The sequence below is a fragment of the Corylus avellana genome, chromosome ca3, assembly GCF_901000735.1.
Source record: "Corylus avellana chromosome ca3, CavTom2PMs-1.0".
Lineage (NCBI taxonomy): Eukaryota > Viridiplantae > Streptophyta > Magnoliopsida > Fagales > Betulaceae > Corylus > Corylus avellana.
Genome location: NC_081543.1, coordinates 33,438,737 through 33,451,767, shown reverse-complemented (window position 1 = coordinate 33,451,767; position 13,031 = coordinate 33,438,737). Strand labels below are relative to the sequence as shown.

The 13,031-nt window shown below is 35.6% G+C and overlaps 2 protein-coding genes across 2 annotated transcripts; both read left to right on the top strand.

Annotated features, from left to right (window-relative positions):
- Positions 1 to 502: 502 nt before the first annotated feature.
- LOC132173831 (sodium/calcium exchanger NCL-like) lies at positions 503 to 7,224 on the top strand. The gene is made up of 7 exons (XM_059585455.1): positions 503 to 1,089; positions 3,108 to 3,299; positions 4,034 to 4,215; positions 5,353 to 5,498; positions 5,581 to 5,857; positions 5,932 to 6,240; positions 6,762 to 7,224. Exons 1-7 carry the CDS (start codon positions 699 to 701, stop codon positions 7,008 to 7,010), a joined length of 1,746 nt encoding a protein of 581 aa, XP_059441438.1. The 5' UTR covers positions 503 to 698; the 3' UTR covers positions 7,011 to 7,224.
- A 4,776-nt stretch (positions 7,225 to 12,000) lies between these two features.
- Positions 12,001 to 12,609, top strand: LOC132173276 (sodium/calcium exchanger NCL-like). Its single transcript, XM_059584726.1, has one exon. The coding sequence runs from the start codon at positions 12,117 to 12,119 to the stop codon at positions 12,579 to 12,581; it is 465 nt and encodes a 154-aa protein (XP_059440709.1). The 5' UTR covers positions 12,001 to 12,116; the 3' UTR covers positions 12,582 to 12,609.
- Positions 12,610 to 13,031: the final 422 nt, after the last annotated feature.

Here is a 13,031-nt window from a genome sequence, read left to right as displayed (position 1 = left end):
ACTTTTGACAAAAGCTTAAAAATGAAGCTTTTGCCAAAAAGCTCTTTTTAACTTAAAAACTCTATTTCTCAAACGTAATCACAAACATGCTCTAAGACCTTGTTTGAGATTGCGTTTGAAAAATAGAGTTTTTAAGTTAAAAATAGCTTTTAGGCAACTAAAAGTGCATTTTGACTATTTTTAGGCTTTTTAAACTTTTAAAAGTGCTTTTAATTTTTTTTTACCAAATGAGTACTTTTTTCTTCAAACCAACTTTTTGAGTGTTAAAAATATTTTTAGGCATCTCAAACGCAATCCCAACCGGACTCTTAACATTTCCCGACTGAAAATAATAGTTATACCAATTTTTTTTTTTTAGGTTACCAAAAATATTTTATTTTGAACAAAAAAAAAAAAAAAACTCCTGTAATTCATGACAAACCACAGGGCCAAAGTGGGAAAAACGAATATCACCATTTCAACTATAAAACTTTCAATTTTCATCATCACTAAGCAGCTTGATTTCATCGTCCTCTCAAGACACGGCGTTACGGACACACGGTTCCGACGTTTATCATACGGTGTCTGCCACTATAACTACTCGTCACCAATCTCTGTATATATATATATATAGTAAAGCAATTGCACACAATCCAAAAGAGAGCCTCTCTCAGATGTACAGCTAAGCACAGTCCCCAAAATCCCCCATCCCCTTATCCATGTCTAACCGCTTGACCCTGATCTTCTTCCTCATCTTCATCCTTATCCTCTGTGGCCCCTCCAATGGCCGCTTCACCACGCGCCTTCAGTCATCCTCTGATCTGGTCTCCGATGGTGGCACCCGGCCGGTCCGCGGCTGGCCCTACCTGGCTCTCAACCGCCTCTCCGCGGCGGATTCGTCGTGCGACGAGACCTACGGGTTCTTGCCGTGCACGACCACTGTGATCGGCAACCTCTTCCTCATCCTGGCCTACGGCTACCTCATGTTCCTCGCTGCGACCTACTTGTCCAATGGGAGCGAGCTCTTGTTGGAGATTCTAGGCCCTGGAATCATTGGCGGTCTGTTCCTTCCCATCCTGGGTGCCCTTCCCGATGCCATGCTCATTCTCGGTAAGCACTTTTATTTAGATGCAGTAAATTTTGTTAAAATATTAATTAAATGATTAGGGGGCTAATATTGAATCTTTCAGCTCTTAAATTAAGCTTTTGAGAAAAAAAAAAAAAAAAAAAAGAAAAGATTTTGCAATAGTGTGATTTGGATTTTTTTTTTTTCTTCTTTGGTCTGTTTGGTTGCTGAGAAAGTGTGTTTTAACCAAAATGAAGAAAGTCGTAATCTTGTTTAACTCAAATGGATATCACTTTGATGTTTGGTTTCCTTTTCTTTTTCTTTTTCTTTTTGTCTGAAAGAGGTTGGCTGGAGGTTCTGTTTATCGAGTAAATCGAAGATTTCTGTGTCTCCTTTCCCTTTCTTTCATATTAGTGTGTGTATATATATGTATATATAAAATATTACTTATAAAGTTATAATGCTTTTAAGTACGAATCTAACGGTTCCTGAATCACGCTACTCATTTATTTCTATGGGTTTATATTTCCGTTGGTATCTGCAGGGGCGGATCTAGAGATTTTTATAATTTTTATAATTTATTTTATTTTATTTTTATTTGGACCACCTCAGGGTCCCCCAAGGCCCGAAGCCTTTCCGCCCCTGGCTTTTGGTAGGTTTTTAAAGCACTGGAGTCTGGGCTCTTCAAATAAAATTTAAATTTAAAAAGAAAACTCACTTTTTTTTCTTTTTTTTTTTTTAAAAAAATTTTAATTTGGAGGCCCAATTTTGAAAGAACCAAACATTAAACTCTGTGTGTCATTTTATACTTTAGGTAAATATATTTTTATTTATTTATTTTTGTTCTTAATTGATGAGAGATAAGAAAAATGAATATATAAGCTTAAAAAATTAATATTTTTTTATTTTTTTGCTCTTGGGGTCGTTGGCAATGGACCATTACTATTTAGTGGACAGGAACAATAGCAAAAATTGACTGATGCGAGAAAAAAAAATAAGAATGTTAGGTATGAAAAAGTGAAAAAAAAAAAAATTGTTATGTGGTGATTTTTTTATTTAAATAGTAGTAAAAAGTGATTAATGTGACTTAAAAAGTAAGAATACGAGTTAAATTTTTTTGGATGAATAGTAAGAGACTCTTGTCTAACCTTGATATTTGGAGAGTCGGTCTAACAAAAGTTAAATTTAAAAGAAAGTAGGTAGCTGGTTAAATAGTCCTGTCTAAAATGTTTTTTGTTTTTAATAGCTAACTTTAAAAGGGTCACTAAAAATGATCTAATGGGTCAGTTGGTACCGGTACCATACTTGTTGAAAAAAGAAAAAGAATAAAAGAGTTAGTTGGAGTAGGTCAGTGAATATAGTGCAGGAATTGAAATCAGTTTTGTTTAAATACAAAAGATTACGCCTCTTTTGTCACTATAAGAAGATCTTTAATTACTACTTCTTCTATCACTCTCTTTTTTTTTCTTTTTCTTTTTTTCTTTTTTTTTTTTTAAATTTAATTCATTGCATTTTAAAAACGATAAATATGGAGGTAACAAAATCTGAACTATTTAATTTAAAAAATAATAGATAAGATTTTAGGAACTCTGCTGTAGATGAAAAGAAATTTTAGATGAAAAAAAATAATTCGAAAGGAAGATATTTTGCTTTTTTTTTGGTTCCTGGTCCCATTGACAAAAATTTGAAATGTTTAAACAAGATTAGGTTTAAAAATGGAATTTTCCTACGGAATTAAGGGTGTAATTCAGTCCTTTGCTACTGAATTTAGGTAGCATTAGGAAGTTTTCTTAACTCCTCTAAATTTTGATAATTTGGCAGTATTTATTAGTCATTGTAACTTATTAAGTGTTCTTATCTTGTCTGTTGTTTTGAAACCTTTTCAATGTGTTTCTTTTTTAATCAAGAAGTTCTTAAACTGTCCACTTCTTATGTTTAAATTTTGACTAAATTCCCTGTCTCTGTCTCTCTCTGATGACTGCAGTTTAGCTATTACAGCCATTGCAGTTCACACACTTGGTTGATTTTTAATGTTTCTAATAAGTTCTCTTGTCTTGTATAGTATCCGGTCTATCTGGAAGTACAGCAACTGCTCAAAGTCAAGTCTCTGTAGGAATGGGCTTGCTAGCTGGGTCAACTGTTATGCTTCTTACAGTCATATGGGGATCATGTGTTATAGTTGGCAAGTGTGACCTTGACGTTACTCATTCAAAGGCTGAAGACTTGAAAGATACAAAAGGCTATAGCTTAACTGGTGTGTCCTTCAGATTTTCTTTTTCCTTTTAGTAACCTATGAAAATCAAAGAGCTGGCTCTGTAACCCTTGATTTTTTTTTTAGTACTTTTAAGCATTAGCAACAAGGTGTTTATTTCTTTTATATGTGTGCATGCATTTCTCTTTATTCGGTTAGGAGGGTGAGAATAGGGAGGCCAGACATCTCCGGTGCTTTTTTTTTTTTTTTTCAATTGATGGCATACAAAATATCATAATTGGGTAGAAATGGTGGATAAACAATCCAAAGCACAAGGACTCTCTCTCTCTCAACATCAATACGTTGGGTAACCATCGGCCATAGCAATGGAGGGACCAATGGAGAAACTACTTAGTTAAACATTGAAACAAAACTTGCAACTGCAAGACAAAGCTCGGGTTAAACATAACAAACTTGTTTAAAATGAAATGTGAAATCAGTAATAGCACATTTTTTAATGAGACCTAAGGCAAGTGTATGTAGGAATTACTGTAGTTTTGTCTATCTTAGACTATTATGATTTTTACTCAAAAGTTCTTTACGTGCAGAAGAGATGCATAAACAATGCCATTGACTGAAATTTATTGCATTCTGATTTTTTGGAGAGTTAGGGGTGGGTTATTATCCTAGACCTCTGAATCATTTGCTTATCTGCCTTGTATGGTGAAATGGTCAATAACTGTGTGATTGAATACTTTACATGGATTCATGACCCAATAAAATCTTCACTTTTACAGAATCTGGTGTTAGTACTGATATCTGGACTTGCTACGGTGCAAGGATTATGATCATATCTATAATCCCATTTTTAGTCGTTCAAATACCACAAGCTCTCAGTTCAACTTCAGGGAGGCGCTTAGCAATCTTGATTGGGCTTATTGTCTCTCTTCTACTATTGGTTTCTTATTGCATTTATCAGGTAAGTGTGTGTGGTATTATTATATTTTCTTTGCAGTTTGATTCTCTGTTTTTATCTCAATTTTCATTCTCCTATTGGTAAAATTGAATAATCATTTTTCTGTACTTTATCTGGAAATTTGGATGGTAGGTTCTACTGAATGCTAGACATTCTTGTTAAACATGTACTTTTGCTGGTTTGAATGAATGGTCCCACTTCTGGTTTGTGTTATGGACCTGATAATCAAGTGAACTTGGTCCATGCTCGAATTGTAAAACCAGTGGTTTTATTGATGAGATCAACAACTTGGTTGACCAGTAACATGAAAGATCAAATGACGGGGGTTGGCATGAATCAAAACATGGGATTCCAGAGGCATCAGGACATTCTCAACCATTGAGCTATCTTCCTTTCTTGTTGAGTTACTTAATTGTTTCAAGATATATTGGCACAGTTGGGCCACTGATTTGAATAAATTATACGTTTTTAGGTGGAGGGACTTGAACTCAGGCCTCTTAAGAGGCTTTACAATGCTAAACCATTGAGCTACCTTTTTCTGTGGAGAAACACTTGCAATGTTAATAATTTAAAATTAGTTGTATTTCATATTTTTAAAAGACAATTTTAGCAGTTCAACTGGTTGACCCAAAGTTGTACTAGTGATGCGAGTACCCCCACACACCCGCGACCCAATCAATGCTTGGTGCGGGTTCATGACTATGAATTTTAGATGCTGAAGGTTGACATCCCATAGTTATACAAAGTCTGATGTGGCTTCTTAATTCGGCTTTTTGTTTTTGGTCAAGTAAATTTGAAGAGATAGAGCAGAGGATGAGATCCATTAAGCATAAACCCAAACATGCTTGAAAAGGAGTACTTGAACACCCAAGATGGTTTGAATACTTGATAAACCAGCAGCCTAACTCCCTCCTTAGCACCATGGGCCAATTCACATGGGAGTCGAAGATATTTCATTTTCCTATTTTTCTGCTAAGGAAGTTTGAAAGAGAGCCTATTGAACATAACCTCTAACCCACCTCAAAAGGAATACTCTAAATCTCTAGTAAGATTAGATTTGCTATTGTGGTTTGAATATCTGAAATTCTTTCCATATTTATGTTTTACTTTCTGATAGAGAAAATGGAAAACGTTGTGCAGGTCCTTCAGCCTTGGATCCAGAGGAGAAAATTTTCTTATGTGAAGCACAAGCATGTTATAGTTGGACTTCTAAAGAATCTTAGACAACGTGCACTTGGAAGGCTGCTCAAGGATGATGGTGAACCTGACGAAGACGTTATTGACAAGTTAGTTCACTAAGTAACAGAATTAATAAATCGTTTACTTTTTTCTGTATTTGCTGAATTTTTGTTGGATCTCTCATGACAGGCTGTTTTCTGCAATTGACACAAATAAGGACGGAAATATTTCAAGACCTGAATTGAGAGCGTTGATTGTTGGGATTGAGTTTGAAGAGATTGACCTGGATAAAGAGGATGCTGTAGATAAATTAATGAAAGATTTTGATACGTCCCATAATGACGGCATTGATAAGGATGAGTTTGTCCAGGGCATTAAAAGATGGCTAAGGAAGTTGAAGTGGAGGCGGCCTGCCTCTGGTGATCCTGGTCCTCACACAATGCATTTTTTCAATGATGCTCACCACGTAAGTTGAGCTGTTTCTTATACACACACACATATTAACATGATGCTTGATTTCTTTGAAAAATTCATATACAGGAAATAAAAAGAGAGGAAGATTTGTTGGATGTGGGGGTTCAAAGTGATGAAGTTGTCGAGGGTGTTGAGGGTTCCAAGTGGATCTCCATCAAAGCAGTGCTGTTATTGGTTCTGGGAACTCTCATTGCTGCGGCATTTGCCGATCCCCTGGTAGATGCTGTTGATAACTTTTCTGATGCCAGTGGTATTCCTACTTTCTTCATCTCGTTTATCGCGCTGCCTGTGGCTACGAACTCTAGTGAAGCTGTCACAGCAATTATATTTGCTAGCCGTGATAAGCGGAAAACTGCCTCATTAACATTTTCTGAGGTTTGTTTCTTATTCCCACTCTCCCTATATACATTTAGTGCTTACTCCATATTTTCTGAAGTCAATGTTGGCATATCTTTTAAAAAACTTAAATAATGTGGAATCACGCATATGGTTATATGCACAAACTTTAAATTTTGACCATAAATTGGATACTATCAATTTCATTTGAAATGAAGAATATTTTTGTCCAATATGTTTCCAGTTCCCACCAATCCTTGGAAGTCAAGGGACAACAAACACCTGGATTTTAACCATAATTTTGCATTGATTGCATTGTTATGTTAGTTGACTACAATCGGAAAGCATGTTCATCTTTCTTTACTGGCTGTTAAAAGGAAAAGATTGTCATAATATGTATATTATTTGATAACAGTTAGAATCAATCCATCAAAAAATGCATCTCATTGATAACAGTTTGGTAGTACTCTGTCTCAATGTTTGATTACTTATCAAAAAAAACGTATTCGAGCTCAATGCCAACTACCGTAGCGCTATAACTCGTTAAATTCTTGCTGCAGCTATATGGGGCAGCAACGATGAATAACGTCCTCTGCCTCTCAGTCTTCTTAGCCCTAGTTTACTTAAGGGATTTGACATGGGATTTCACCGCTGAAGTGCTGGTTATTCTAATTGTCTGCATTGTGATGGGTGCCTTGGGCAGCTTCCGCACTGTTTACCCTCTCTGGACATCCATTGTAGCTATCCTACTTTATCCATTCTCCCTGGCGCTGGTTTATGTCCTTGATTACGTTTTAGGATGGTCATAGATTCACGGATGCCTTCAAAGTTTGAGTTGTGGGTATTACATTTCCTGCAGGAGGATTCACAGTTATTTATTTTACTCGGTTGTTGTTGTTCATCGTATGATACATATGTGTATGAGACTAATATTTTGACTGTTTTGAGGAGCCTAGTATGGGCAATTTTTGTAGTTGTACAATTATTGCTTTCATGGCCTGGTATTGTTGTCCTTTTTTTGTTTATTTTTCTTGGTGGCAAATTTTCCAAACATGTTCTGGTATTTGAGTATTGATCATTACAACACTCAATGAAAAAAAGTTAAAATTTCTGAGTTCATAGATTTCCCTTAAAACTCTAAAACCAATTACATGCAGGAGCCAATTTGAATACTTTTAAATAAATATCGTATATTTGTGTGATAACGAACCACCACACGCCTACTATTAATGAACCATTGCAGCTGACAAATAGCCGAGATCCAATCACAAACGACACCGTCGACCCCACGTTTAAGTGGAGTTGATGATAGCACTCCTATAAAGTCCATTGGGAAACCAAGAAACATTCATTTGGAGTTGTGCAAAAAGCTTGATTTTTGACGTCAATGGCCTATGGGCAAGGCTTAGGTGCAGTAGTGCAAAACTACCGCACCATGCAGTAGTCCAAAACTGCACCGTTTGGTGCAGTTTTGAGAAGAAAAAATTCAAAATTGAACCAAACGGTGCAGTTTTGGGCTGGGAAAAAATAGGTTTTTTTTTTAAAATATAACAAACAATTATTTAAGAATTAAAAATTATAAAAAACTAATAATTAAAAATATTTTTCATTTTGGCCAAGGGGTGGCTCCATCCCTTTCATTTTTTTTTTTTTTTGTCTCTTCTATTTTTTTAATACTTTTAGTTTTTAAATATTTTTCTTTTTCTTTTTCTTTTTCTTTAAAAGAACTATTTGTTTATTGCCCAAAACTGCACCAAACGGTGCAGTTTTGGACTACAGCATGGTGCGGTAGTTTTGAACTACCGCACCTAAGCCTTGCCCATGGCGGTATAGTGGATGATATATTACACAAACCTTGGCAACCGATCTTTCGCACAAACCATCCCATCCCACTTGACAAAGCACAACGAGGCAAGAATTTCCTCCAAGTCCAACTCGGAGGAATTCCTCCGATAGAGCCTAATAAATTGTCATGTGTTTCAATTGCCTCTTTTTAATTTATGAGAGAGCTTAAAAATTATTTTTAATACCTAAAAGTTATATCAAATAAAAAATTGATCTGTTTGGTAAAAAACTCCAACGATGATTCTTTGACTATTTTTTTTAGAAAAAGAAAAAATGATCAAAACACATTTTAGAAAAAAGCTAAAAAATTGAAAAAAAAAAAACAATTAATAATTTCTTTTGCCTAGCTTTATTTTTCAACGCAATTTCAAATATGATCTTATCGGCTTCAATATCTGATCTGGGGCAGTGACCAAATCATGTCCCAAATATATGTGAAATATATATAGCAATAGAAAACCAGCAAGTACTCGACCATTGTGATATACGTGCATGGGATATATCTTGGCTGAAATCAAATGCAATTAAAAGGTAGTTGCACCCACGTACGACAGCTATGACCGGCCAGTACTCCTCTGAATACTTGAGCGGTCCATCAATAAACTAGAAACCACCTTATAAATGATAAAAACAGCTGTCTTCTTTTCCTTTTCTTTTAAAATGACTTACTTTTTTTTTTTTTCTTTTATTTGTATTAATAATTTCAGGATATCAATAAACAATCTTAATTAATATTTCCTTATCTCCATCCCCTCATACATGATCTGAAAAATTGAGCACAAATCGGAGTTATATTGCTGATGAGTGAAAAGGGTTTGGTGGAAATGTTGCAGGTGGATCTCAAGCTTAAGATTTTCATAGGTACATCAGTTTAGAAAGTTTTAATTCGGGAAGCAAAAGTTCAGTTAACTGCAAAGATTATAGTTGGAATTGTTTTACCAAGAATGCATTAATATACATATTTGAACATCATTCTAGCCCATAAACTTATTAAATTAATGGATTTAGGTCCGCTTAAGTATATTATGTATTTTATTATTATTATATATATATTAATGGTTTTGAATGATTCAATTGTAGAACACGGTCAGCGAAAGCAAGAAGCTGGCGTTTGGATCCAGTAATCCTCCGAAGGTACTTGGGGCTCCGAATTGAGACACAGATTGAATCCGAGAGAGAACAAGGGGGTTCGTAGCTGGCCATGGAAGAGAGACAGACGGAGAGCTATGAATTGGAGGGAAATGGATTTGCGGGATTTGTCTGTAAAATAAAATAGCGGGAATTGTGTTAGTAAGAATTAAAAAATAAATCTGAAGATGAATAAGCATAAAAGACGAATGAGTTTTAAAATTATATAACTTTTATTTCCAAATTAAATTATTTAAATTTATAATTTTGTATGTACTACTGAAAAAATGATATTCAATAAAGAGAAATGTTAAGGGTCAATACGTTTTTCATATATGGCCGATATTCTATTACAATCAACCATTGAATTTGTAAACTTATGTAGATCATACATAAGTTACACAATAAAAGGGAATCGACCCGTGACCATAGTTCCATGCAATAAGGGTCTAAATTCAAGCTATTCAGCGAATCTTCGTGGACTTTTAGTCAAATGTATGGTGTGTGAGTGTGAAATGTGTAGTTCAAAAACTTCGTTAATGGTTTTGCAATTGTAGAACATGGTCAGCAAAAGCAAGAATCTACACTATATAGGGAATTGGTCACCAAAAGCGAGAAGTTAAACTATATGGATATGCTACACTATATGGATATGCTACACTATATAGGATATGCTACACTATACAGGTATAGGGAAGGTACACTATATAGGTATTGGGAATCGGTCACCAAAAGCAAGAAGTCGGAAGGTGTACTATATAGGGATTTGAGGCATTAGCACTAAAGTTAGGCTGACCGTATCTCTAAAGGGCTAACCTTCCACTCTTAGGTTTTAGTTTTTAATCCAAAAACGAATTTTGATGCATTAGAAATGAATTTTAAGGCATTAGGATTGACCGCCTACCCGTGCGCTCGATCGCGCCACCATGTGATCGAGCTCTAAACACAAGGATCGAGCGTAGACGTGCGTTTGATCGCACCACCTGGCGGGTGCGCTCGAGCTCAGAAATACAAGGATCGAGCACACACTTGCACTCAATCTCACTATAATACCCTCGCGTGTACTTGCACTTGAGCTTAGAAGCGCATGTATTTTTAAACTACTACTTAATTAAAAATATTTCTCTTAAACTTTCAATTGCAACAATGTTTTCCTCATACTACTAAAAATTTGATAATGTTCCATAGTAATGAAAGTAACTTTAAGAAAAAAAAAAAAAAAAGGTTTTTGGGCGTGAAAATTTAATTTTAAAAAATTTCGTTTTTGAATATACTGGAGCATTTTTGTCTTATTGAAATAAAATTTAGATAATTTTTGTCTTTTTGCTTGCTTTGAGAGGGCATTGTCAAAATTTTGTTAGTTTAAGATGGACATTGTTACAATTCAAAATTTTAGAGGGACATTGTCAATTGGGTAGCAGTTTGAAGGGTATGTAGACTTTTCCCTTGAATTTTTTACCCAAGGGACCATCTTTTTGTTGGGCATATTTTTTTATTAACTAAAATTATATTTTAAACTCCTTAATGTAATCCCAAACAAACTCTTTTACTTCTAACTTCTCTCTCCAACACACAAAAGAGTTCAAGAGTCCCTCTCCTTAGACGTTCATCTCCCTCTTATCTCCCCTCATACATTATCTGAAAAATTGAGCACAAATCGGAGTTATACTGCTGATGAGTGGAAAGGGTTTGGTGGAAATGTTGCAGGTGGATCTCAAACTTAAGATTTGCATAGGTACTTCAATTCAGAAAGTTTTAATTTGGGAAGCAAAAGTTTAGCTAACTGCAAAGATTATAGTTGGAATTGTTTTACCAAGAATACATTAATATACATATTTGTACACCATTTTAGCCCATAAATTAATGGATTTAGCCCATATACATATTTATGTACTTTTTTTTTTAATATATATATATATATATATATATATATACTTTTTCAATGTAGGACTGAACTCCACTAAACTCCTCACAAGTGCACTCACAACAATCTCTCATTTCTCTTTCATGCACATTGACCTGATTCCCTCTCGCTTTAACGCAATTTCAAACCAAACGTGTGCAGTCACTTCTCCTAAGAAGTTAACCATGACTTTGTAACTACATTGACCTAAGTTAATGAGTTTGAGCCCACTTAAATATATTAACTCCATCATCAAGGCTAAAACACAATGAGCCAACTATTTTTCTTTATACCTTTTCAACTTGAAATTCGATACTCACAATGCACTCACTAACAATATAAATATTTATGTACTTATAAAAACATGCAAAAATGTGGTTGGCAATCAAGGCTGGACTGGGTTTTCATGGGAACAGTATGCTCAGAAGAAAGGCAAGGGAAAAGAAGCGTCTACTGGTTGGACATTACTCGTGCAATTAATCATGGCAGAAGCTTATGAAGAAGAATTGCGTATATTTGGAGCAGGGCTTAGGTCAAGTTGTTGCAGAGTAACACAGAGTGTATAAAACCAGAATGCTCCATTTGTCATGTGAGTTGCCGGATCTGTACGTAGAAGATTCCGTCCTCCGGTGAAGGAATTGTTCCGGTGTGTGTCGTCTGACTCTTGAGAGAAGGAATTTTAGGCTTTGGAAGAGAAGGGTTGACGGATGACACATGGCAATTTGTGTGTTTCAAATGACATGTAATGAACTGTCTACTCAAAATATGTATTAAAGAAAAGCTTTTAATATGTGGACGTGGTACTCTTTTATCTCTCATCTTTCATCTTTCTCCACCCAGTTCCAAGGGAAATTTTTGTCATATTCCGGTGTCCTGAACTTGACACCATAGCTGGCCTGTACTATTTCCCTTTCACAAATGCAATTGTAAAACATGTACAGATGGTGACGGGGACACACATTTTCCGACGCTTATAAGAGATCCTCTCTCTCTCTTAGATATACACAGTCCACAAAATCCCACATCCCCTTATCCATCCATGTCTAACCACTTAAACATCTTCTTCCTCCTCCTCATCCTCTGTGGGCCCACCAATGGCCGTTTCATCACCCGCCGTCACTCATCTTACGATGTAGTCTCCGATGGTGGGGTCCTGCAGGTCCACGCCTCACCCTACCTGGCCCTCAACCGCCTCTCTGCGGCGGATTCCTGCTGCGACCAGGCGTACGGGTTCTTGCCGTGCACCACCTCCGCGCTCGGCAACCTTTTCCTCATCCTGGTCTACGGCTACTTCATGTTCCTCGCTGCGACCTACTTGTCGGACGGGAGTGAGCTGCTGTTGGAGATTCTAGGCCCTGGAATCGTCGGCGGTCTGTTACTCCCCATTCTCGGTGCCGCTCCCGATTCCCTCATCATTCTCGGTACGTACGCACCTTCGTTTCATTACAGCGATTTTTGCTTCTTTTTCTTTCTGTTTGGTTGCTTAGAAAGTTATTCGTTTTAACCAGATGAAGAAAGCCGTACGTAATCTTGTTTATCTCATTATTCTCATTCATGTAATTTTCTCGTCGTTTCTTATTTTTCACCATTAAATATATAAGACCACGTGCAAATTCCATAGGAAATTCTGAGTATAGCAATCTAATCCAGTCCTGCGATTGTGTTGTTAGAATATGTGTTTTGTTTTTTTTTTCTTCTTCTTTTAAGGATCTAAATTATTTTTTATTTTTTTATTATTTAAATGCACTTTATAATAGCTTTTCTTATATTTCTTTATAAATTTTTTGGGGAAGTCCATACCCTTCATTGAGAATGTTTTCACATACTTTTAATTGTGACAATATCCCTTACAAATTATAAAAAATTGTCAATATTCCTCCACGGACGAAACTAACTTTAGTAAAATAAAAACAAAAAACACTAAAACTTCTAAAAAAACCTAAAACTTAAAAAA